General features: G+C 45.8%; 1 protein-coding gene across 21 annotated transcripts in view; it reads left to right on the top strand.

The window, feature by feature from the left end:
- CHRM3 (cholinergic receptor muscarinic 3) overlaps positions 1-18325 on the top strand; it is a 506233-nt gene extending 487908 nt beyond the window's left edge. For all 21 annotated transcript variants that reach the window (XM_072755878.1, XM_026008746.2, XM_072755885.1 and 18 more), the window contains one exon: positions 15904-18325. In XM_072755878.1, the coding sequence (XP_072611979.1) occupies positions 15923-17695 (1773 nt within the window). In that variant the 5' untranslated portion in view covers positions 15904-15922 and the 3' untranslated portion in view covers positions 17696-18325. The remainder of the gene's footprint in view (positions 1-15903) is intronic.
- The last annotated feature ends 8747 nt before the right edge of the window (positions 18326-27072 follow it).

The following is a 27072-nucleotide window of genomic DNA, read 5'->3' as shown; positions in this document are numbered from 1 at the left end:
ACCTCACAGGACTCCCAGCGCCTTCAGGGTACGTGACAAGTGTCATCAGTGTGAGGTCCGGAGCACAGTCGGAGGCAGCAAAGAACGATCACAGAATAATGTACCGTGCTTGTTTTCCCAGGAAACTATTTGTGTTGTGTCCATCACGGGCACTGCTGAAGGGCTGGGGCAGGCGAGGACTTCTCTCTCTTTCTCTCCAGTGGAAGAGGCTCGGGCCGCCCCTTGACAATGGGGAGGGTCCTCTTTCCCACCCACACCTCCTCCCAGTCCCAAAAAATGAACTCCACTGATTCTGTGTTTTCTTGGGTCAGCCCCCAGCTGAGTGGCACTGGATGCCAGGCGATGGTGGGAGGCCCCGGGGTGGTGTGTCTGCCTTCCCCATGGTGGCCTCTGAGCAGGCTGCCCTGCTCCCCTTCGGAGGCTGCTTGCCAGGTGCAGCCTCTATTTCTGCCTCCCTCCCTGCACCCGCATCTCCTCCAGCCCTCCTGTCACCCGCTCTCCTGCCCTCAGTGCACCTGTACTCATCCCAGGTCCGTTGGAGTGCAGGCAGCTCTGGTCGGTCTGCTAGGAGAGAGAACTTGTGCCAGATCTCAGGGTAGAAGGTCGAGTGGGAGAAGATGGAACTTTCGCTCAAGGGGCCTGTGGTGAGAGAAAATGTGAAATGCTGTGCGCTCCGACGGGAGCATGGGTAGGTGCGCCCACAGCACTTCCCGTGTGCTGTTCCCTCCTCGGAATGCTGTGCTCTTTCTTTCCTGCTTGGCAGCCTGGGCTTGCTTTCGCAAGACTCGCCAAATACCCTTTCCTTTGCTATCTCCCCGTTGACTCAAGCAAAGCCGATGGTTGATGTTCATCCTCCTATCGTGATGATTGATGTAGTTGACAGTGTCTGGAGCACGTGGTTTCTGAGGAGCAAGAATCTGTCCCGAGCCTGAGGCCTTAGTAAGCCCTCAGACCCCTTGACGATCCCAAATGACCATGGAAGAGTTTGAACCAAGTAGGACAAAATTGATTCCTGTGGGCGGGGAGGGGGAGACTGTGATTTCCAGAGGAATTCAACGTGAGCGGATTCTTGAAGAGACTTGCCAGAGAGTTTGCCAGGTTAGTAAGTGCCAGGACATTTTCCAGATTTTCCTGGCAAACAGGATGCTGCATTTTTCTGGATCTCTGTTACACCTCTCTTAACACAAGAGTTCCTCAGCATTGGCACTCCTGACCTCTCGGGCCGGTAACTTGTAGGGGGTTGTTCTGTTGTGCATTGTAGGGTTTTTATCAGCATCCCTGCCCTCCAGCCACTAGACATGGGGAGCACATTCCCCTCAACTCATGACAAGAAAAATGGCTCCACGCATTGCCCAATGTCCCCAGGAGGCAAAGTCGCCCTGGGTTTAGAGCTCAACAAAGGTTGGCGCTTGTTTACCCTGGAGAAAGCCATTCTGTGAAATCAAACGGATGATCACAGAAACTGACTGCTGGGGACCACTTAGGCTATGCTGAGTGTTTCCTACACATTGTATCTAATCCACAAGTAGAATAATCCTCATTTTATAGATGAAGAAGCAGGATCACAGTGCTCAGGCAATTGCTCACAGGGCAGAAGGGTGTGTTTTCTGACCCTAATGTGCTCAGGCAGGCCTTAGTGCATCCTTGTCTGCATGCCTTCCAAATGACTCCTGCTCCCTTTTTTTTGCAAATAGTCTTCAATAACTGTGGGAATTGGGGGCGTGCGGGGGAGAGAGATGCAAATAGGCTGAAGGTTAAAAGAAAATCAGATGTGTGAAATATGTCCAGATACAGAAATAGTCTTATAAATACAGACCTCCAAGCAATCCTAAAACATAAATATTAAGCCAAAAGAACATTCTTTACCCGGTGTCCTTCCAGTATACAAATGGACAGGTTAGAAATATGTAGTCCAAATGACTGTTTTCACTAGATTTTTCAATCAGAATCATTTCTACAATTATATTGATTGCAGTTTACAAGCACCATTCCTGAGCCATTGTTTGAAGAAATAATAAGCGAATTTCAGATCTTGAAAGTTTGCAGTGGACAGAGTCGGGCCATATTCTTTCCCTCTTTTTCTTTTTTTAATTTTATTTATTTATTGAGAGACACACACAGAGAGAGAGAGAGAGAGGCAGAAGCACAGGCAGAGGGAGAGGCAGGCTCCATGCAGGGAGCCCGACGTGGGACTCGAACCCGGGTCTCCAGGATCACACCCCGGGCTGAGGGCGGCGCTAACCCGCTGCGCCCCCCCCCCCCCCCCCCCCCCCCCCCCCCCCCCCCCCCCGGGCTGCCCTTTCCATCTCTTTCTCTCAGAGAGGAGTAAGTGCAGGGGTAGGGACCTGGCCTCTCCGGGCAAAGTGGTCCCAATCTATGTTTAGAAAGAGCTGCTTCTTGTTTGTCTTCTGCTTCTTGCTGTGTCTCTGGAAGTCCTGTTAGCGGACGGTCCGAGGCCGACGTGCCGGTGCGGACACTGCAGGCGAGTCCCAAGCGGGCCTGCCCGAGGCGGCGGTGCGCGCGCGGTGGGATGCGGCGGGCCGCGGTGGGCCGCGGTGGGATGCGGTGGGCCGCGGTGGGCCGCGGTGGGATGCGGTGGGCCGCGGTGGGATGCGGTGGGGCGCGGTGGGCCGCGGTGGGATGCGGTGGGCCGCGGTGGGATGCGGTGGGCCGCGGTGGGATGCGGTGGGCCGCGGTGGGCGGCGGTGGGCCGCGGTGGGATGCGGTGGGGCGCGGTGGGATGCGGTGGGCCGCAGTGGGATGCGGTGGGCCGCAGTGGGATGCGGTGGGCCGCGGTGGGCCGCGGGGCCTTTGCAGGGCGGCCTTCCCTCCTGTTGTCGGACCGCGTGGAGCCCGTGAGGGCGGCAGGCAGGGCGGGCGGCGCGACGCAGCATCTCACGACCAAGCCCCCTCTAGGTGAGACCCCATCCCGCCTTGGCGCTCCGGGCTGCTCTGTTGGCGACGTGGGCGCCGGCGCCGTGTCAGGGCACATCGCTCCCCCTGGCAGCTCGAGGCGGAGCACAGAGGAAGCCCAGGAAGCCGGCTCTGGCCGGTGGCCGGCCCCTTGGTCGGCGCTGACGCCTCCTCTGGGGGCCCCACCGCTCCGTCCTGCGGCCACGGGGGCACAGCTCCGGGGCTCCGGGCTCCCGCCCACCGACCCACCGAGGCCGCCTTGGCACCCTCCGGCGCCACCGCGCCCTGGTGCGGACGAACGGCCCCGAGAGGAGCGGCTCGGCCGCCCCGTCACCCTCAGAAGTCGGCCCTGAAACCGGACCCACCTGCCAGGAAGTCACGGGTGCGCCCGCGTCCGGGGCGGGCCGGGCAGGAAGAGCGCGGGGACAGCGGACGGACGGACAGGCGGGACGAGCACGGGACAGCGGACGGACAGGCGGGAAGAGCGCGGGGACAGCGGACGGACGGACAGGCGGGAAGAGCACGGGACAGCGGACGGACGGACAGGCGGGAAGAGCACGGGACAGCGGACGGACAGGCGGGAAGAGCGCGGGACAGCGGACGGACAGGCGGGAAGAGCACGGGACAGCGGACGGACAGGCGGGAAGAGCGCGGGACAGCGGACGGACAGGCGGGAAGAGCGCGGGACAGCGGACGGACAGGCGGGAAGAGCACGGGACAGCGGACGGACAGGCGGGAAGAGCGCGGGACAGCGGACGGACAGGCGGGAAGAGCGCGGGACAGCGGACGGACAGGCGGGAAGAGCACGGGACAGCGGACGGACAGGCGGGAAGAGCGCGGGACAGCGGACGGACAGGCGGGACGAGCACGGGACAGAGGACGGACGGACAGGCGGGAAGAGCGCGGGACAGCGGACGGACAGGCGGGAAGAGCGCGGGACAGCGGACGGACAGGCGGGACGAGCACGGGACAGCGGACGGACGGACAGGCGGGACGAGCACGGGACAGCGGACGGACAGGCGGGAAGAGCGCGGGACAGCGGACGGACAGGGCCGCCCCACGCCGCCCTCCCGGCCCACTGCACCCCAAGACTTGCGATGAACCGTGCGAACGAAGCCTCAGTGCCCCGACGGAACAGGACACCCGGCCTCCCGGTCGAAGACTCAACTCTCAGACTTAAAAGAAAACAGAAAAAGAGAAAGACAGAAAGACGCGTCTGACGGCGGCGCGTTCCTGCGTCTCCCCGGTACGGCCCACGCGGCGTGGCCGAGCGCGGAGGAGGCCGCGCCACCGCCCGGGACACCGCCGGCGCACGGCGCTTCCCCGAGTCCGCTGCGCCACCTCGTGGCGGGCCCTGGCATTGCCGCTCCCCCGACTGCGGGGCAAAGTCTTTTTTTTTGACGGGGGCGCAGTCTTCTAGCGGCCGGCCGAGGATGGTGCGAACGGTGACAGAAAACTGAGACTCTCTTAGCAAAAAGGTGAAGAGAGACCCATAGCAAGCCCTGGAAATGATGCAGACTGGATTTGGAATACGGAGGAAGCGCCCATTAACCGAGCTTAGGAAAAAGCATGGTTGTGCAAAGGTATTTTTGGTTTTTTGGCATGATTTTTCACAATTTTTCACGATTTAAATAATAGCAATAATAATACTAAAGGTGGCATTAACTTAGACTTCTAGAACAAATTAATTTGCACTTTTTAAAATTTCAGGAGGATTAAAAATTGACGACCCCCAATGTTTTCTCGGAACGGGTACAGTCAAGGATGGCTTATAGAAAATGAGAGAACTTTGTCTCTTGGAATGCAACGTTAAAAACACGCCCCACATTTACACTGGCCTGTCAGGTTCCTCTAAGCATTTGCACATGTGTTTTCACGTTGGATATTTACATATTTTAAAATTTAAAATTCCATCTAGATATTTTACAGATTTGCAATCCCAGAAAAGGCTTTCTACGACTTAGAGGGGGTATGTTTCTCATAACTATCCTTTACTTCCCCATAAACTTAGTATTCTCAAATAGTTACTTCACATTTTGGTTCACTTTCTAGTTTTAAATATTAATAGAAGATGCCAAACTGCTCACTGCAGTGGCTTTCAAACAATGCCGACCAGGACCTACAGTATAAATTCCATTTGACATCATGACTATATATATGAATGGGTGTGTCTTTGACAGAAGTCTTTTGAGACATGCCCTATTTGGTTCTCTTTCTTTTTTCTTTTTTTATTTTTTATTCTCCTGTTGGCCCACTAATTGGTTCCTGACTTCTATTTTGAAAAACTCAGTGAATCAATTCTGTATGTGCTCATAAATAGAATGTGGTGAGAATGGTCTGGAAAAATACACCTCAGAGATGAAGTAAAAAAAACCACCCTCTGTATGCACAGATGTGAGTAATCCACATGGAAGGTTAAGGTCTTCCTCCAGAATCCAGGAGTGAAGGCATTTAAGTCAGCACCCACTGGCAGGATCAGGTTCAGTTTTGCACTTCTTGCCTGAGGTGTGCAGCCGGGACACCTCCATAGCAATGCCCTGGGTGTCCCACCACCCGCCACGGGCTCCCACCCAACAGGATGGAAATCTGCCCTCGGTTTCTGTTCTGTTCCTCCCAGGCCACCCCCTCTGCCCTTGTGAGGGCTGCGTTCCTAGACCTTCTGCCTAGGATTACTTACAAGGTGCTAGGGTCAGGAGGCTCGCAGGGGTCCCCGTTCCCACACCTGTTTCTTCCTGGGCATTGAAAGTAGGGCTTCCCTTAGCTCCCCTCACCAGTAAGTCAACACAGATTATGAACATCCTCGATCTGAAATGGACAAGCTCTGCAGTGTATGGCCTGTTGGGTCAGGATGAGGAAGAGTGTGGCACATGGAAATCCTATCTCCTTCTTAAACAGAATGCCCACGTTTATCACTGTTTCACTGGGATCCCACCCAGGACCGCTGGTTCTTAGGAAATTACTTATTACATAGGAAATGGCAGGTGTATGTGAGGGAAGACATTAGGGGACTTTCATGTCCAGTAAATATTTTTAGATATTCTTTATGGAAGATTTTATGACCTTCCCGTTGCTTTCCTCTGATGTCATATCAGCCAGACTTCCATCGTGGAAACTCCAGAGCTCGAGGATGCTTTTAAGTAGATGAATGTGGCACACGGGCAGAGAGAAAGTTGTGGAAAATATCTCAGGAACCAGGACCTGAGTGAAAGTTGGAGGAGGAGGGGATCTCATTCCCTGGCCACATATGGACACCCCCTTACCAGATCCATCCTCGCTGTGACTAGAGCAGGGCCAGCAGAAATGCACCCCACTCGAGATAGAAGATGTGTGCTGTGCAGAGACATGGCCCCTGCAAATGTCCCCTCTGAGGAACGAAGAGAAGAAAGGCCCCCACAGTGGTAGAGAGAGCAGCTCCATGACAGACAGAAGGACTAGGATGTACTGTGTGCCAGATAGGACGTGAACACTTTATGCATAAAGTGCATTTCATCTTTTCAATCCATTAATATTTTGATAAGGGAGTAGGAATTTTATTTTTTATTTTACTTTATTTATTTTTTTGAGAGAGAGAGAGAGACAGAGAGAGATTGCAAGGGGAGGGACAGAGGGAAAGGGAAAGAGAGCAAGTCTTAGGCTGCACCCAGCCCGGAACCCGACCCGAGGCTCAATCCCACAACCCTGAGATCAAAACCTGAGCCAATATCAAAAGTCGGATGCTTAACAGACTGAGCCACCAGGCACCCTGGGAATTTTATTTTTATATAACAACTTATATCTCTATTTTCAGGCCCCATTCTGCATCAGGAATCAGCACACACTTAGCATCTTAGAACAACATCCGTTCACTATTTATTATTTATTATTTACTCCTTACTATTTACTATCACCAATCCTCAGCCATGGTTCTTCCTGACCCTTGTCCTGGAGAACCAGCGCCAGGACAGAGGGCAGAACTCCAGGATCTGGGGATCCCTGGGTGGCTCAGCAGATTGGCTCCTGCCTTCGGCCCAGGGCGTGATCCTGGAGACCTGGGATCGAGTCCCACTTCGGGCTCCCGGTGCATGGAGCCTGCTTCTCCCTCTGCCTTTGTCTCTGCCTCTCTCTCTCTCTCTCTCTCTCTCTCTCTATGTCTCCCATGAATAAATAAATAAATTCTTAAAAAAAAAAAAAAAAAAAACCTCCAGGATCTTCCCCTCAGCTCTCTTCCCTGCATCCCTCTGGCTTTGGAAATGTGTGTTTTTCTCAGTAGGGACCTTACAGATCAAGCTGAAGCCCTCTTTGTTGGTCACCTTCACCCTCATCGTGTTCCCCGTCCAAGACATCAGTGCTAGTGTAGGATTTGCTTTTTTCTTTTTATGAGACTTCTAACTATATAAATGTCTATATAAGATATATACTATTTTTGTATGTGTTTTATTGCTGCCTAAGCCATATCATTTTTATTCTTCACCCCACAACTTGTTTTTTCTTACTCAACAATATATTTTTAGAACTCTCAGAACTTTCTCTAAATATATGTATATATCTGTAACTATATATATAATTAACTATATATAGTTTATATTTAAACTATATGTGTGTGTGTATATATATATATATACACATTATATAGCATTGTATTATTATAGCATTATAGGATTGTATTATAGCATCAGAGGAGTGCCCATGATTTCCTAGACATTTCTCCCCTCATAGCTATAAGTCATAACAGGTTTTAATAATGTGCTTTGCTCATAATTTCCACTTGCTATTCAAAGGCTTTCTTTTAATCATATATTCACCTACCAGATTCACATCCTTCTTTTTGCTTTCACATATGAAGATATTAGGAGACAAGTGTAGTTATCTGAAGTGAATGCATGATTATTAACTCTCTGCAAGATTTTCTAGAGGACACATACCTAGAAATTAAACTGCTGGCTCCTGGTGTACATACTTTTTCCATGGGATTGATCCTTTTGAATCACCTTGTTGTATCAATTTACTTTAATAGGGTGAGGAGGGACCTTTTGTATTTGCCATGTATTTAGGCCGGTACAACATTCCTTGATGTTCAAAAACTTAAATGTTTAAACTCTGTCTATACCAGAATGTTTAGAGTCTACTTTAAAGAGCAAAGTTAGAGGGGCACCTGGGTGGCTCAGTTGGTTGAGCATCTGACTCTTGGTTTTGGCTTAGGTCATGATCTCAAGGTCCTGGGATCGAGCCGTATGTCTGGCTACTCACTCAATAGGAGTCTGCTTGTCTCCTTCTCCCTCTGTCTCCGTCTCTTTCTCAAATAAATAAATAAATCCTTTTTTGAAAAAGGAATAAAAATAAATAAATAAAAAGCAAACTTTGAGCATGGTTTCCCTGTGTTCCTGCAGTAACAACCCAATCAATCCCAAGGACACAAGAAGTTGGCATTGGTGGGAGGCAGGCAGTATATCAGCGAATACTTCCAAGAATTCACTTACCACACCATGTTCCTTACCCTCTTCATAACCCACAGAGAGCAGGTGGTGGTATTCCAGAGTTTCAGTTTGTTTTTCTTGTGATCAGAACACTTAACATGAGATTTACCTCCTTAAAAATGTTAAGTGCACACCGTTGTTAACTGCCGACATACTGTTGTGCAAGACGCCTCCAGCACTTACTCATCTTTTATAACATGTGCCCACTGAGTAAGTAGCTCCTCTTTCCCTTGCCCCCGGCTCCCCATACTCAGCAACCACTAATCTGCTCTCTGCTTCTGAGTTCTGCTATCAGATGCCTCAGATAAGTGAATAACACAGTATTTGTCCTTCTGTGACTGGCTTATCTTACTTAGCCCAATGTCCTCAAGGTGCATCTGTGTTGTCACATAGTGCATTATTTCCTTTTTTAAGTCTGGAAAGTATTCTGCAGTATGTACGCACTGTATATTCTTCATTCATTCATCCTCCAGAGATGTTTAGTTTGTTTCTATATGGTGGCTACTTTTTTTTTTTTTTTTTTTTTTTTTTTTTTTATGGTGGCTGCTGTTAAGAGCACTATGATGAACAGGGAAGTGCTGAGAGCGCTTCAAGATGCTCATTTCAGTTCTTGTGGATAAATACCCAGAAGACATTGCCAAGAACAGTGTCATGAAGCTCACTCTGTGTTTTCTCCTATGAGTTTTATAGTTGCAAGTCTTATGTGTAAGTCTTTCAGCCAATTTGTGTTGATTTGGGGGTTGACTTTTGTGTATGGTATAAGATTGGGCTCCAGTTTCATTAATTTTATGAGGCTGTCCAGTTTTCCCAGCTTCTTTCATGGAAGAGGCCATCCTTTCCTGTTGCATGTCCTTAGTACCCCTGTCAAGGATCAGTTGACCATATATATACATGGATGTATTTCTAAGCACTCTCTCTGGTTACATTGATCTATATGTCGTTAGGCCAGTATCATACTCTTTTCATTACTATAACTTTGTGATATATTTTTAAATCGAGGATTATGCTGCCTCTCACTTTGTTGTTCTCTCTCAAGATTGTTTTGGTTCTTCGGGGGCCTTGTGGTTCCACATAGGTAATCCATTTTTACAGAGGAAGAAATGCGGTCTCAGAGAAGTCGGGCATTTTGCCAAGTGTGCCAAGTGCCAGGTGTGTACACCTTCTCAGCCAACCCAAAACTCAAATCCAAATCAAATAGGCTCTGAAGACCATGGTTCTTCAACTACCTTTTGCTTCTTTCCAATGAAAAATTCTTTCTGGTAATCAGCATCCTATTTATTACTAGAAGTGATGTTAATGCATCTCATTGTATTATAGCATTGGAGGAGTGCCCATGATTTCCTAGGCATTTCTCCCCTCATAGCTATAAGTCATAACAGATTTTTTTTATTTTAATTTTTTAATTTTTTATTTACGACAGACACAGAGGCGGGGGTGCTCACAGACAGAGGGAGAAGCAGGCTCCGGGCAGGGAGCCTGACGTGGGACTCGATCCCGGGTCTCCAGGATCACACCCTGGGCCGAAAGCGGCTCTAAACCACTGGGCTACCAGGGCTTCCCCATAGCAGGTTTTGATGATGTGCTTTGCTCATAATTTATGCTTCCTATTCAAAAGACTTTCTTTTACTCAATGACATATTCACATCCTTCTTTTTGCTTTCACATATGAAGATATCAGGAGACAAGTGTAGTTATCTGAAGTGAATGCATGATTATTAACTTATTAATTATTGTCCTTTGGATTTTGTATCACATGGGGAATTACAGGTTACTCTTCTTGAATGGTACTTTGGCAAAGGTAAAATTTTTGCTCGGTTCATAATCTATATCCATGGTGTGATAGATGGAGACTAGAATATTTTTAAAATAAGAAAAAGCATATATCTGAAACTTTTAAAAGGTATTAGATATTGAATTGGTGTTGAATTATAATAAGAACAATGGCCAAAGATATGCCAAAGAATTTACATCAAAGATCACCAACAGTTTGTGAGAGTTTCTAGTGATTAGCCAAGAAGCCCCTAGGCTCCAGGAGCACCAGAATGGGTACTTAATGAAACCAATATAGAGATCTAGTCCTAGTCCTGGGTGTTTTCCCTCAATTCTGGTTTCTTTTATATTCTGTGTTCCAACAAAGTATAATTCGAACGGAATATTATATAATTTGTGGTGCTCATCAGATCCACAGGATAAAATGAACCAAAAGAGAAGAATTGATCTAAGGTATATTTCTAAAATTCCTACTTCTATTCTTCACTAACATTGGTTAACTGAGAAAATTAATATCCTCTTGAATTTTTTTAAAGATTTTATTTATTTATTCATGAGAGACACAGAGGAGAGAGAAAGAAAGGCAGAGACCCAGGCAGAGGGAGAAGCAGGCTCCGTGCAGGGAGCCTGACGTGGGACTCGATCCCGGGGCTCCAGGATCATGCCCTGGGCTGAAGGCGACACTAAACTGCTGAGCCACCGAGGCTGCCCATGCTCTTGAATTTTTACAAATATGTGATTCCCTGCAGGGAGCAATTTGACATTGCCTAAAATACTTGGTGCTTGTTAAAAACTGTTTTATTCATATGCCATATCTCATCTAGGAAGGTAAGTTCGTGGAGAGGGGAGTCCTGACTAACTGAATTCAATAACACCAGTCATAATTACCTAAATGGCTGGATCCCATAACCTGCAAGGTCAAGAGTGGCTAGAACCAGGTTTGAGAGGACATCATGATCATGCTGCCTTTGTGCTCCACATTGCCTACCATCTCTCTCCTTCCCCCATATCTCTCCTCCATGTTTGCTTGCTTCTCAGATTTTCCATGTGGATATAAATAGGTTGCCAGTACCTAGAAATCCCAAAGGACAGAGAAGCTCTCTCTTTCAAGAATCCTTATCAGCTCCCTAAATTTACTCTTACTGATCCTGTTTGCATGTTTTCTTCATGTTTATTGCTGAGGTAGAGGAGTCAGGGCTGTGTGGTTGATGCCCTTCCAGAAATACATACTGTAGATAACAGGGCATTTCCAAAAGAATGGCTGAAGGAAAGATGAGCAGATATCCACTGCATGGCATTGACAAGAATAAACAAAGAAGAGAGGAGACAGATGTATCATCAACACAAATATGAAGCACTGGGGTTATTGGCCATTATAGTGATTTACAAGAAAATCTGCCAGGCCAAAGCTATGAACATGATCAACTCCATGGGATGTGATGGCAGAGACTTAGAAGGTGCTTTTTTTAAAAGGTGCTGTGCTTTTTTAAAAGGTGCTGTACAAGGTTGTGTGAGATTCAGAGCACGCAGCAGGGGCTGGAGCAGAGAGGAGGAGCAGGAAGAAGGAGGGAATGTACTACAGGCCACAGTCCCACCCAAGCAAGGACACAAACTCAGCTGCTATGTCCAGGAAGCTTTGGGATGAAAGCCGTTGGGGAGATAAAGCTGTTCAAAGAATGTGTAAAAGATTAGCAGGGTTATGGGGCAGGTAGAAGAGAAATCCATGACTAAGGGTGATCACGTGAAGAATACTCATTGGAGCACAAGTAGTGGAGGATGCCAGAGAGTCCCTCGCCTCCCCAGGAGGAGGTGACTGTAAACCTCAGAGATGGGATGTTGGACTCTGTCTGGTCCAAGAGAAGTCTGTTCTCTTCTATCCACATGGGTGCAGGTGTGATATGGAAGATGGGAAGACACCTTGAGGAACCATGGGAACCCAGGAACCGGGTAGAGGGAGAGAGCAGATAGATCTTCTGCATTTGCATCTGGGAAGAAACTAAATGCAGTTGACTACCCAAACACCAGGTAGCACCTCCCAGATATGGACATCCTTCAGTGGGAACAAGTTGGAGGTGAGGATGAGTTGATTGCACCTAATAAAACCCAGAGGAGTGAAAAGAAATAAGGAAGAAAACTCTATCCATTATCTGTAATTGGAAATTGGTGACTTGTGGGAGATTTCATGTATGGATTATACAGAAGTCCTTAAACTATTCTTCTCTGTAATAGAACAATACATTAGAATGTTTAGACTAATTTTTTTACTATTTCAGGTAGTGCTGAAATAAATACATACAAGTATATATGTGTATGTAAGTGTATGTAAGATTGTGTATGTCCAACCGTGTACTTTATGTTTATACACACACCCACAATACATATATACTACACATACACATTGTCAGCTCCTGAGATCTGGGTATTTGTGCATTATTCTGACAAATGCTGCTAAATTACATCTCACATTGTTGACCAATTTACTCTGTAGCTGAGACCATGAAACTATTTCCTTCACCCTGTCCTCAATACTGCCTTCATCCATCCAATCGTTTATATTTTGCTTATCTTTTAGGTGACAAACAGTATCTCATTAATTTTTATGTGCACATTAATTCCACATGAAGGGACGCCTGGGTGGCTTAGTGGTTAAGCGCCTGCCTTAGGCCCAGGGCATGATCCTGGAGTTCCAGAATCAAGTCCCACATCAGGCTCCCTACATGGAATCGGCTTCTCTCTCTGCCTGTGTCTTTGCGTCTCTCTCTCTCTCTCTCTCTCTCTCTCTCTGTCTCTCATGAATAAATAAAATCTTTAAAAATAAATAAATAAATAAATAAATAAATAAATAAATAAATAAATAAATCCACGTGAAGATGTATGAGTTTTAGCCAGTTAGGAGAGGCTCATTGTATGCAGCATCTGGACAGGTTAGTGGAGAGTTAGAGAAACATCACCATGGAGCTAGGAGGTGGTGAGCTTGAGATGATCTGGGTGTGAACCTCTCCCCTCTCCTTAGCTTGATATTTGGACAAATTACTTAACTCTCTGAGTCTCTCTTTTTTATAAAATGTGATTATTTTAAAGATTAAATGAGACAAAACATATGGTGATTTGCACAACATGTACCAGTTAGGAAGTGTCCAATATATATTCTCTTTTAATAATTTATTATTGCACTATATTGAACTTTGAGCATCTGAAAGCCAAAACAAAGTGAGTTCATTGTTCAATAAAAAGAACAGTAAAGTAACAATAGACCCTATGCTTATAAAGCACACACTCTGTGCCAGGCTCCATACTAAGTACTTTACACATATTAGAACATTGCCTTGAGACACAAAGTTTTTTTGACCACTTACTATTGAATTCTAGATTAAATTTCTCAACAGTTTATACAGAATGTTTCATTCCTATTTTTCTTTGTTAATTAATTAATTAATTTTTTATTTAAATTCAATTTGCCAACATATAACACCCAGTGCTTATCCCATCAAGTGCCCTCCTCAGTGCCTGTCACCCAGTCACCCCATCCCCCCGCCTGCCTCCCCTTACACAACCCTTTGTTCATTTCCCAGATTTAGGAGTTTTGTCACCCTCTCTAATTTTCCCAGTCAATTCCCTTCCTTTCCCCTATAATACCTTTCACTATTTCTTATATTCCACAAATGAGTGAAACCATATGATGATTGTCCTTCTCCAATTGACTTACTTCACTCAGCATAATATCCTCCAGTTCCATCCACATCGAAGCAAATGGTGGGTATTCTTCCTTTCTGATGGCTGAGTAATATACTATTGTGTATCTAGACCACATCTTATTCATTCATCTGTCAAAGGACATCATGGCTCCTTCCACAGTTTGGCTATTGTGGACATTGCTGCTATGAACACTGGGGTGCAAGTGTCCTGTCCTTTCACTACATCTGTATCTTTGGGGTAAATATCCAGTAGTGCAATTGCTGGGTCATAGGGTAGCTCTATTTTTAACTTCCTGAGGAACCTCCACACTGTTTTCCAGAGTGGCTGTACCAGCTTGCATGCCTATTTCTATTTTTCAATGAGAAAACTGGTACTCAAAAAAAGTTAATACCCAAGACCCCACCCCAGGAAGTGGCTGAGCCGAGATTTGAACCTCCGCCATTGGGACTGCAAAGTCTTCCTACTCTGTGCTGAGGCCATTTCAAAAGGCTGTGTGTGAATCTGACCGCTGTCTGTTGAGAGACTGTTGTGATATGCGATGTCTAAAGGCTTGATCCAGGGCTCTTGCCAGGTGATTTATGTACATATTTGTACATAAGAGTTCATAGTTACCACTTTTTAAATCAAGAGCCGAAACACAAGTGTTCCCAATAGTATTTTGCTAGGATTATCTGACATTGAACTCATAGACTGACACTCGTTGAGGAATGATTTACTGGGTCAAGTCCACAGTGGCTGGTGATGTGTGAGCATCCCTAGGCCAACAACCCCGGAGGATCTGAGGGGATGGGGCAAGTCTCACCTAGAACTTTCTGTGACAGCTCAGGGGTCTTACTGGTGATGCATCCACTCTAATGATTCTTAGTTATTTATGTATCTTGGTTAACAAGTGTTTGAAGAACTAATTGCGATTTTGCAAGTCTTTGTACCAAAGGTGTGCGTGTGGTGCTAAAATACTTTCTCAGCACTAAAGTTAAAATATCTAAATACTGAAAATATTCAAAACCGGTGGGGTCCATTCAGAATATTCTGGCAAAGATCCTGCATATTATCAAATATATGACAGCTGCTTTGTATACCGCTATCAACCACCATACAGAACCAATATGCTGCTTTTCTATCTGCGTCTTAAAGAGGTGATACAAATCAAAGTGAATTACACTTGTTCTGGGTTGATGTTGCTCATGCCAGGGAGGCTTAAGTGCTTGCTGTCTCCTTAACACTGTGTATTTCTCCAGCCTGGGATAGGTATGGGCCCAGGTGGAAAAAATGCAGACGAATAAGATCAGTTTATCGAGTAGCATGATAATAAAGCTATGCTGCATCAGTAGCCTAGAAGCATCTCATATTTTCCCCCTTATCTTTATTTTTTTTAAAGGTTTTATTTATGAATAACATGAGAGACACTGAGAGAGAGGCAGAAACACAGGCAGGGGGAGAAGCAGGCTCCCTGTGGGGACCCTGACGTGGGACTCGATCCCAGGACCCCGGGATCACGACCTGAGCCAGAGGCAGACACTCAATCACTGAGCCACCCAAGTGTTCCCCCCCAACCACTTCTCTTTAAAATAAGAGATTTGGGGATCCCTGGGTGGCTCAGCGGTTTAGAGCCTGCCGTCGGCCTAGGGCGTGATCCTGGGGTCCTGGGATCGAGTTCTGCAATGGGCTCCCTGCATGGAGCCTGCTTCTCCCTCTGCCTGTGTCTCTGCCTCTCTCTCTCTCTCTCTCTCTCTCTCTCTCTCTGTGAGTCTCATGAACAAATAAATAAAATCTTTAGAAAAAGTAATAAGAGATTTGGTTTGATGACAGCATAATGTGAAAGGGGACGTGGTATACACTTCGAAAATGAGGAGAATGCGGTGCATGCCACCAGCTAACTGTGCACAAACAAATCAAACTACCTGCTCTAATCTCCTTACCTTTAAAGTAAGAGAAAGAGCTGGATATTTCCGGCCTGAGAGTGAGCATCCTGTAAGCCATCTCCCATGTATTTTTAAATTGTGCGATGCAAAAAACCAATCAAACAAAGGCAGATGTTTCTCTAACTGCGTCTTTTCTCTTATCTCTCCAGACTATGTCCGAGAATCACAATGACCTTGCACACTAACAGTACAACCTCGCCTTTGTTTCCAAACATCAGCTTGTCCTGGGTGCATGGCCCCTTGGACGCAGGGCTGCCTCCAGGCACCGTCACTCACTTCGGCAGCTACAACATTTCTCAGGCAGCTGGAAATTTGTCCTCCTCAAATGACACCACCAGCGACCCGCTGGGAGGTCACACCATCTGGCAGGTGGTCTTCATTGCATTCCTGACAGGCATCCTGGCCTTGGTGACCATCATCGGCAACATCCTGGTGATCGTGGCCTTCAAGGTCAACAAGCAGCTGAAGACGGTCAATAACTACTTCCTCTTAAGTCTGGCCTGTGCGGATCTGATCATTGGGGTCATCTCCATGAACCTGTTTACCACCTACATCATCATGAATCGATGGGCTTTGGGAAACCTGGCCTGTGACCTGTGGCTCTCCATCGACTACGTGGCTAGCAACGCCTCCGTTATGAATCTCCTGGTCATTAGCTTTGACAGGTACTTTTCCATTACGCGGCCCCTCACCTACCGAGCCAAAAGAACCACAAAAAGAGCTGGAGTGATGATAGGCCTGGCATGGGTCATCTCTTTCATCCTCTGGGCCCCTGCCATCTTGTTCTGGCAGTACTTTGTCGGGAAGAGAACTGTGCCCCCCGGAGAGTGCTTCATTCAGTTCCTCAGCGAGCCCACCATCACGTTCGGCACGGCCATCGCTGCCTTCTATATGCCCGTCACCATCATGACTATTTTATACTGGAGGATCTATAAGGAGACCGAGAAACGCACCAAAGAGCTTGCCGGGCTGCAGGCGTCCGGGACGGAAGCAGAGGCCGAGAACTTCGTCCACCCCACAGGCAGCTCTCGAAGCTGCAGCAGCTATGAGCTCCAGCAGCAGAGCCTGAAACGCTCGGCCAGGAAGAAGTACGGCCGCTGCCACTTCTGGTTTGCCACCAAGAGCTGGAAGCCCAGCACCGAGCAGATGGACCCAGACCACAGCAGCAGTGACAGCTGGAATAACAACGATGCCGCTGCCTCCCTGGAAAACTCTGCCTCCTCCGATGAGGAAGACATAGGCTCTGAGACAAGAGCCATCTATTCGATCGTGCTCAAGCTGCCCGGTCACAGCACCATCCTCAATGCCACCAAATTACCCTCAGCAGACAACCTGCAGGTGCCTGACGAGGAGCTGGGGCTGGGAGACTTGGACAGGAAAGGCAGCAAGCTGCAGGCCCAGAAGAGCCTAGACGATGGAGGCAGTTTCCAGAAGAGCTTCTCCAAGCTTCCCATCCAATTAGAGTCAGCCGTGGACCCGACCAAGATGTCTGAGGTCAACTCCTCAGCAGGGAAGACCACGGCCACTCTACCTCTGTCCTTCAAGGAAGCCACCCTGGCCAAGAGATTTGCTCTCAAGACCAGAAGTCAGATCACCAAGCGGAAACGGATGTCCCTCATCAAGGAGAAGAAGGCGGCTCAGACCCTCAGTGCCATCCTGCTAGCCTTCATCATCACCTGGACCCCCTACAATATCATGGTTCTGGTGAACACCTTTTGTGACAGCTGCATACCCAAAACCTATTGGAATCTGGGCTACTGGCTGTGCTACATCAACAGCACGGTGAACCCCGTGTGCTATGCGCTGTGTAACAAAACATTCAGAACCACTTTCAAGATGCTGCTGCTGTGTCAGTGTGACAAACGCAAGCGGCGCAAGCAGCAGTACCAGCAGAGACAGTCAGTCATTTTTCACAAGCGCATGCCCGAGCAGGCCTCGTAGAGGGAGGCTCTGTCCATCGCAGTGACCAAACGCACACATCAACCCACAAACCTTAGGGGAGTGTGAGCTGAGGGTGGGGGTGATTTCCAAGGGTGATAAAAATGGATTGGTTTTTTTAATCACCCAGATATAAAGGAAGCTGCCTGTTTACTGACCCATTGAATAAATCCATCTTAATATAGAAAGTCAAATACCAATTCAGCAAAAAAGAAAATAAAGCGTCCTACCGAATACAAAGAAATTTATCCTGAAATAGACTTTTAAGGTGTTTTTTCTTAAAGAGGAAAAGAAAAATTGTTTCATAGCAATTACATACCCAAATTGATCTGCTGGGTTCTTTGAGTTCCCGTGACCACTGGAATCTCAGAGGCACAGACCTAGCTGACTCAGTTGCCACGTTCCTTCCGAGATCCCAAACGTGGTGATCTGCATCCCATGTGGGACACATCAGGCTAGTGAATCCATGGTTCTGAAATTCTTTCATACGTTGCAAAGCTGAACCTCCTTGTCCCAGTAGAGCTTTCTGTCTTTCTTTGGTGTGTGTTGTTAAACCCCATCTGTGGACTCGATTCTTGCAAAGTACTGTTTTGTGCAGTTCCAGTTTCATACCAATAAAAATATAGAAGTATATATATATGTGTGTGCGTGTGTGCGTGTGTGTGTGTGCGTGTATATATATATATATGTGTGTATATATATATATATATATATATATATATATATATATATAGTGGGAATCACTGAGCTCGCAAATCATTCTTGCAATATATGTTTTTAATACTCTGATGACTGAAGTTCTCTAGGATCCTAACACAACATCAATGTAATGTTTTGGAAACCAGGGCATTTTCTTCCACAAACCACCCTGGGGAACCTGCAGCAGAGCGTGGCCAGGCCCTTCCAGCAGGTGTGTGCAGAGCGGCCACCCCCTCCACCCACCCACCCCAAAGCAGATGCAGCACCAGGGCTTTACCAGACCCTGAGTGTAAGCAGGGCAGTTTGCTGATCTCCACAAAGCTCAATGAGATCGGGGTCCCTCTGAGCTCAAAACACGAACCACAGCCACAAGTTTGAATTCAATCATCTAAATCTGAATGTTTCCCAACAAAATTTCTGCTACCCAAACTGTTTGAAAGCCAGTCAATAGTGTCACACCCAGCAATACATATGGCCGAGCAGAAGTGACATCATGAGGAGGGGAGGAGAGCGTGGTCTTTGAGTTCTTGCTACCTGGCACCTTCTAGATGGAAGAGGGTTCGGCCTGTGTTGCTTGGCCATGGCCCGTGCTGTTCAGGGTTTGTTGTGTCACCTTCACCCAGTCATAGGTGGGGTTTGGGAACTCGTGTGTCTTCTGGAGAAAGTATGAATGTTTTGAAAAGTATTGCTTCTGGTTGATTTCCTTCCGTTTCGAAAAAAAAAAAAGAAAAAATGTGTTCTGTATCCCCTTAGAATTGATCCAAAAGCTAAATGTTGTATTTGGGGATGGGGGGAGGGGTGCTGCCGCTGCTTGTCATTTTTGTCACTGCTGTAGTGGTTGGGGTTACCTTCTTTTCCTTTCTGCGAGGGCTGTGTGGGGAACGGGAGGGGTGGGGGGTGGCAGGGCCGAGAAGCAATCTCACCTTGTACAGAGCCTCACGTCTCGGACCCAGGGCCAGGGTAGCAGCTGCTTTTGTGTTCAGTGTGAGCTGGTGTTTACAGCTGACGACAGTGGATGTGGACTCAGTGCTGTTTGTGTTTCTGAACTATTTAATTTCGTGCTCTGTTTATATGAAGAAATATTTATGCATACTTCACCAAGTGTCTGTTTAACGTTGATAAATATTACTCTTCAGTCTTCAGCTGCGGTGTCCCTTGAAAGCAATTCTTTCGGGTGCACTTGGGCCATGAGTAAATCTCTTGAGCTTTTCACGAGGCTGAGAAGAAGGAGACAGCCACCCTGCTGGCGTCAACAAGTCCCTAACTCCTGGGTAATAAAAAGCCAACTGTAACGTTGATGTGAACATTTAAAACCAGTCTTTAGTTAAACCTGATGGGAACTGAACGAGGCAACCCTCCCCTGTGGTGTTTGCAATCACATGACAAGGGTATTTTAAAAAAAAAAAAAAGATCAGCGTAATTGAAAGAATTTTTTTTTTTTGGGTGGGGGGCACATTCAACCAAAGAACAAGAGAAACCAGAGACTATTTTCTAAGACATATAGCAAACTACGGAATGTTCTGTGACCCACCTGTGAAGCGTCTGGTGAGCAACTGCATCTATATTTTACTGCTCCCGTTGGCCTAGCACTAATAAAGATGTGAATGCTGACCTGAGTGTCCCAGGACTTCCGTAATTTCTCTTCTCTTTGAAACTTCTCTGCTGCCTTCCTCCCAAAGGGCTGTTCCCTGTTTGAAATATTCAAACCAAATTAGAGAGCGTTTAATTCGAGAAATGGAGAACCCCCGAGCTTTGGCATAACTGCGAAGGTCAGTAGCCACTCTGCTTGAACTTCCCCACTTTTAAATCTCTTATGGATGAAAGCTGCTTCTCTATGCTAATCACTGATTGTGTTTATAGAAAGGTAGGACCAACTCTTAGGATGCTTTCAGAGAAGGAAAATAAGAAAAATAGACTCTTTTTGAATAAGGGGGATTTAGGATATGGGTGATCAAAGTGGTAGGAGCATTTATAACTGGACACAGCTACTCATGCACTTCCCAAATGGGTGGATGTGAGAGGGTATTTGGCATTTACTTAAGATCAAAATGTCTTCATCCTCAACCTATTTTATTCCACATGAATGAGGTCTGCAGAGTTTTCATGATTATTCACTTTAACGGAAAGAGCAAAATACCTAAGCCTGAAATAAGCCGCACATGAAAAATGCCCCTGACACTCACATGAATACACATGTACATCCACTCTCCCATCTTCTGTTCTCCAGGCCTTTCCCGATGGATAAGGGAAGCGACCTGTCTGGTCCCCTACCTCCCTTGGCTCTCTTCTCTGGCCCCTCAGCCATCTGTGTTCTCTGCTGGCTCTTCACGTTTTCCTGAGTCATCCTTGCCTTAAATGCAGCCTTGACTCATCTCTGTTCACGCTTTCACATATCCTAGTTCTACACTCTGACAGAGAAAACAAACAGAAGCACATCATTATGCATTAGAAGCTGCAGTGGGTAAGGACTTTCAAGCATATCAGCTTTCTCTGTCAACTGGCCTTCTAGAAGATGGAGCAAGTTCATGGCTCTGGAGAGGGACAAGAGCCCCTCAGGATGGATTGTGAGACGTGGGAAGGCAGTCTGATGTGGAGGGTGCCTCAGGTTGCCCTCAGGAGGGCAGAAGAGTGCCAGGGCTCAGGCTGGTGGAGGACTCTGATCCAGACCACATGAACAAGCACAGAGCCTGGGGCTCATTCCGGGTTCCCATACTTACCTGAGTAGAGATGATTCCCAGAAGGTGACATATTACTAAGAAATTGGACCATCCATCACTGTCCATCACCTTCAGAGGACCAGTGAAGATGGCAGAAAGAAGCACTAGACTTAGCAGGCAGAAGGGGCAGCATGGGGGCCTGAGTTCTCGGCCCAGGTCTATCACCAGGGACTTAACATGTCCTCTGCCGGACACATTGCTTACACTCTCTGGGTTGCCTCCAGATGTTTGTACTAAATGACAACACGCAAGGATCTGAATTTGCAAATAGAACTTAGAACTGGAGACGTCAACTTTGTTCCCTTTCTCTGGCTTGAGTGTTCCTGCCTGAGAAAGGGGGCTGATGAGAGAACAAAAGATGAACAAAGACAAGTTAGTTACAGCCACTCTAATCAGTGCAACTTTAATCCTGCACCATGTCCTACAGACTGGCTCCAAAATAGGCAGGTATTCCTGACATTCAGTGGACATAGTGACACTAGCAGCCTCACACACCCAGGTAGACGGTGCTCTTGGATGTGTAGATGTGGACACCAAGCACTTGGGTAGAACCAGTGCTTCAGGAGGACATTAGGCCTGTGGTGGTCGTAGCAGAACCACGGAGACTGAACGCTGAGGTCTGGCCCTCTCACTCTGGCCCGGGCTCGGGGCACCCCCGATCTGAGTTACACAAGATCTTTTGCCTACATAAAAGGCAAATGCAAAACGAAACCATAGCCTCAACAATAGACAAGTGTTAACTACCCTGACCATCCCCCAAATCAGAATCCAGTAACCCTATTCTTAACCTAGAATAAATAATCCCCTGAATATCAAAGCATATTACCGTTCTTTCTCAAAGTCGAAAATACTTAACACTTCTACAGTTTTCACACCCAGCCCCAAACTATTTTTATCCTCAATTCTGTGAGTTCCTGGATGCCACCAAGTGGATCTCATGCATGTGTCTGTCTCCTGTGGCTGGCACAGTGTCTGTCAAAGAGTGGACATTTGATAAATGCTGTTGAACGTTAAATATAAAGTCCTTATAATCCATGTAACACACACTTAACAGAACTATGTACACACCCCTGCCCCACACTGCTACTGTAGTCAGGGGTCACTGAGCCTGGAAAGTAACTTAAGGGAAAATGTGATGATTATTAGCTTATGAAAATGTTACTAAGCAACAAGGAGGACTATTTAAACAGACTTGAAGTCATTGACAGAATTAAGAGTCCAGAAAGGAAAAAAAAAAAATCAAATCTCTTTTATCACTAGAGTTCGGGATCTTTTGACCTGACTGGTCAACTCTCTGGAGTCCTCTCCAGTTGTCCCTGTATGAGAAGACTGAGAGGGCCTGGAGAGGTCATGAAGATCAGTGTTCTGTTTGTGCAGATGAAGATCTGTCATTGAGTGTAAAGCCTGCCTGCATGTAGTTCTGCTTGGTATGGGAAGTTAGGGAAGAATCCATTCTGTTCTGCAAGCAACTGAACAAAAGTCCTGTCTTATCTCCCTTCCTCATCCAGTCCGTGGGCTTTTCAGCCACCTATGTACCAACCGTCAGAGAAATTTCCTTGGGGCTTTGTGCTTAGAGCCATGGTAGGCAACATTTCAAGCAACACCTCTTTTGATTTTCTTTTTGTTTAAACACATATGAACTAAGCTGGTGCAGGTTTGAGGGATAATTAAATGAGAATGGGCCTCCCAAGTTGCTGAGCAACACATTGATTTCTGTGGGCAGAAAGCTTTGTGGGCAGCATCTACGATGCATTCAGTAATCACACCCTTCTCGTTCATGAGGATGTAGTGAGAAACCACTGCCCAAAAAGAGATGGCTATATATTTGCTTTGTAAGCAAAAGGCATGTATCCTAGTTGTATCTAAAACAGTGTCCACATCTTTACCAAAGGCACTGAATTTACCCATTTCTATGACCTGGTGGCCACCCCTTCCTCAGTAGGCATTTCAAGTATGCCACATGCCACGCTCATTCTTTCTCCTGAAAATATATCCATTGTCTGTACTATAAAATGATGCCTGCAACTTTGTGGTGATATTATACTGAGTTTAACAGTGAAATAAGGAAATAAAACTTTTAATAAACAAAGAATGTGGTTTGCTTTCTTTATCATCCAAGGTCTACACAGCAGCAGCCATTTGTTGTGTGAAAGGGAGAACGTGCAGAAGGGCTAATTCTTAACGACGCCAGTATTTGCACTGACTACTCTTTCTTTTTTATATACACCAGAATTTTCTTCAGCAACCAAGATTTCTACTGTCATAACCCAAAACACTCACAATAATGTGTTAGGGATGTGTATTAAGCACGTGTAAAATCTATCTACACATGCAGTCCTTATTCCAAAAGTATATGTGAGGAAACATACTTCTCTCTAGGTAGATACATTAACAGAGGCTTTTATTTTCCTCCTTTTAAAAGAAATGCTCATCTTTTTCTTTTCTTTCTGTTTGTTTCTTTGGACCCATCAGAAATGCTTTCTTACTGAAAATAAAAATCAAGCATAGTATTTCATTACACCAACTTTAAAGTTACTACAGGTGCAGGTACCAACCGAAGTCACTCTTAGCAAGAGACGTGAATTTTTTTTCTTAATGTGTTTCTTGGTTAATTTATGGCTCTTATGCACAGCATGTACCATAAAAACCAAACAATGCCTCCTGAGTGTGGAAACTTCCTGATATTCATCTTGTGAATAAGAGCAAGAAAACGTTCTCTAACTCTCTGTCCCTCTCTCTCTCCTTTATCATTAATTAAATCCTCATTTTTGGCTTATGATTTGGACACATGCTCTCAACTAGGGCAAACCCTGTCTGATTTGATGTTCCATTTTATGATGATTCCTAAGGAGATCTATCCAACTTGCTAGAAAATGAACTACTTTTCTTACACTCTATGATCAGGCAGTTTCATGTGAAATTAACAGAGATTGAATAAGAAAAGCTTTCTGTTGTACTGAAGTCTCCCATAATTTGCTACATAAATATATTAGATATAACCTATAACTATAGGGAGGAAAAAACAATGGCTGAGAGTATGGAAAAACTAATGAGCCATAAGAACATGTTAATGTTGGAAAGATCAACCAGGCATGAGTTGATTTTTAACTGAGAGGTACATTGGAGGGAAATGATAAATAGCTTTGGGAAGGAATTGCTACCTCTTAATCTGAATGGTTACATGGGAAGCAATTTTGTAAAGCAACTCTGCTCTCTTGACCTCAGTCAATTGATCCAGGGATTGGTAACTCGTTGGACTGATCAAAAAATTTCCCATAGAATTTTTAGTTTGAGGAGTAGAGGCTCTGGGGGTCAGTTTCCTCTCATGTAGCCAGGAGGGTGACACACTAGTTAGCAGCCATGTTTTATCATATCAGCACATCAGAAACTGATGTGGAGAAAAAAATGAGATGAATGAGATTCGAGAGATAAAGGTAAGAAAAAGATGCCCTCTATCACTCATTTCCCCAAGGTCCAGCTCCGGTCCAGCTCCATCTCCACAGTTCTTCCGAGCACGGTTGTTCGGACATATTTTGCCTGTCCCAGGTACTCATCAAATAAGTGTAACATTTTAGTTTGAAGGCACTGGGTTAAGCATCTATTACTTGTATCTAAGCAGGACTACCCACTGCAAGCTGAGTGAATTAGTAAACACAAATGTTTGTGAAATCTTAAATTATGTTTCAGTGAGAAAATAGGATTGATCATTTGGGCTTAATTGACCATTCGGTTGATTTAAATATTCTCACAATTAAACGTTCATTTGAATTTTTTTTTAATTAAAATTATACCTTACTAAGGTAAGTGTAGGAACAGTATGCATGTAGCACATTTCTGGAAGAGACATCCTGCCATCCAGACCACTTACAGAGTTGTAAAGGGAATGCAGCCAGCTCCTCTTTGGAGCAGAAGTTCACTGGTCTAATTGTGTGGTCTTCTTTGGGCATCTTTGCACACCGCCCTTCACCCTGATCCCTGCTTCAGTTTTTTGGAGATGCCACATGTATCTTCCAGTGGAACTCGTTATTCTCCACAAGAATTAACTGACAGCATTCACATTATTAAAAGGCAGAAGTAACTAGTCATAAGCAATAATTGTCAAAGATGGGTTCTCATTTGAGTTCTATGAAGACACTGATGAGAATCATGTTGAAACAAGAGCCTCAGATTGTAGAACTCACTCTCCTCAGCACTGTGCTTTATAAACAGAGTATTTTAACCTTGGTTCATAAGAGAACTACCAACTTAATACTGCAACAAAAACAAAGCAAAGGAGGGCTGACTTCAGATCACACAGCTAGTGAGACATGCCACTAAGATTTGCATTCATCAGTCCATCCTGCACGCCACTACTTTGCCTATTCTGACACCAATTGTTTGCCCATTTGCTATTGGAAAATACTTGAGCAATCAGAAAGCTCTGTTGGGGGGAAAATACATGCTTTCACAAGATAGATATTTTATAGGATCCAAAGTTTGCCCTGAGCATGCTGAAAAAGTAAAGATGAATACAAGACCAGATCACCATGCAAGGGGTCTGAGCCCCCAGGCACCTCAAAAGTAGGGTGAGCTGGCCAATACTGAAGCTGAGAGTGACAACAATGATGCTTACATCCATTTCTGTCATCTTTTGGATATGCATCTTTGTAATTCTTCAAAATCATCACATCAAGGGTCTCTTCATTGAATTTCTCTTCAATCTAGACAGTGTAATGCAGTGGGGATGTTTTAAATAAAAAGTATTAATGCTCTGGATTCACTAAATGATATATCTCTCATAATACCTTGTTTGCAAATGATGTATCTACCATAGTTAGTCCTTAATTCATTTTACCAATTGTTCTTTTCCATGAAAAACATGGATTTTGATTTTTAAGTGATTTTACTTGTTGGATTTGGAAGAAACTATTTGCAGTAACAAGGTAGGCTGGGTATGGATTTGACTTCACCCCAGGCAGTGCTTTTCTCATAACTAATACTATCTTTCCCTTCTCTTAACTAGCTTATCTTTCTGAGCCAATTAATTCATAAAGATGACAAATATGGAATTTGTCCTTCTGCTACAGATAGCTGCTTACAAGCTGAGAAAACCAATAGAAAGCAGTGGTGATTCATACACTCTCCATAGGAATGATTCCTTGACTTGTAATTTGATCAGGTCAATGAAATGTTAATAATAATCTATTTAATTGGGGCCCCTGGGTGGCTCAGTGGTTGAGCATCTGCCTTTGGCTCAGGGTGTGATCCCGGGGTCCCAGGATCGAGTCCCACATCAGGCTCCCCACAGGGAACCTGATTCTCCCTCTGCCTGTGTCTCTGCTTTTCTCTCTGTGTCTCTCATGAATAAATAAATAAAATCTTTAAAAAGTAATCTATTTCATTAAATTGTTGGCACATGGATACAGACAGATCTCTAAGTGACACAACCCCCACCACCCCCCTGGCTTCTAGAATACAAAATGCCTTTAGAAATCTGACCACTTTAATGGATTCCAACAGCAGGGACAGCTATATTTAGAAACAGTTGACTGCATTGCGTGCTATCTAGGTTAGCTTGAAATGGAAAGAGTCAGTAGAGGTTCCCACTAAATCTAGAGGAAGGTCATGACTAGTAGAGACCATTAGGGAAAACCAATACTACCCACTGGCTCTGGTGAGTACCTTTGTAACTGGCATCACAGAGAAGGGCCACCTCTGAAATTAACTTCAGAACAATAGAAAAAGGCCAGTCCCTTGCCACTGACCCAGAAGCTAAGTATTTTCTCAGTAGCATTGTACAAAATCATCCCCCTTCCTGCCATGGGGTCAGTGACACAGCTCTAGTTGTTCACCAACAGTAGTGGGAGCATTTGTGAGGCAGCAATCAGATACGTGATATCCCCCAAGTGCACCCCCTCCACCACCAATCCACATGCCCACCAGCTTCAAGATCAGACTTACTAGAAACTTCTGGAAAATCCACGT

Source organism: Vulpes vulpes, chromosome 4 (assembly GCF_048418805.1).
Source record: "Vulpes vulpes isolate BD-2025 chromosome 4, VulVul3, whole genome shotgun sequence".
Lineage (NCBI taxonomy): Eukaryota > Metazoa > Chordata > Mammalia > Carnivora > Canidae > Vulpes > Vulpes vulpes.
This window is presented reverse-complemented; position numbering and strand designations above follow the sequence as displayed.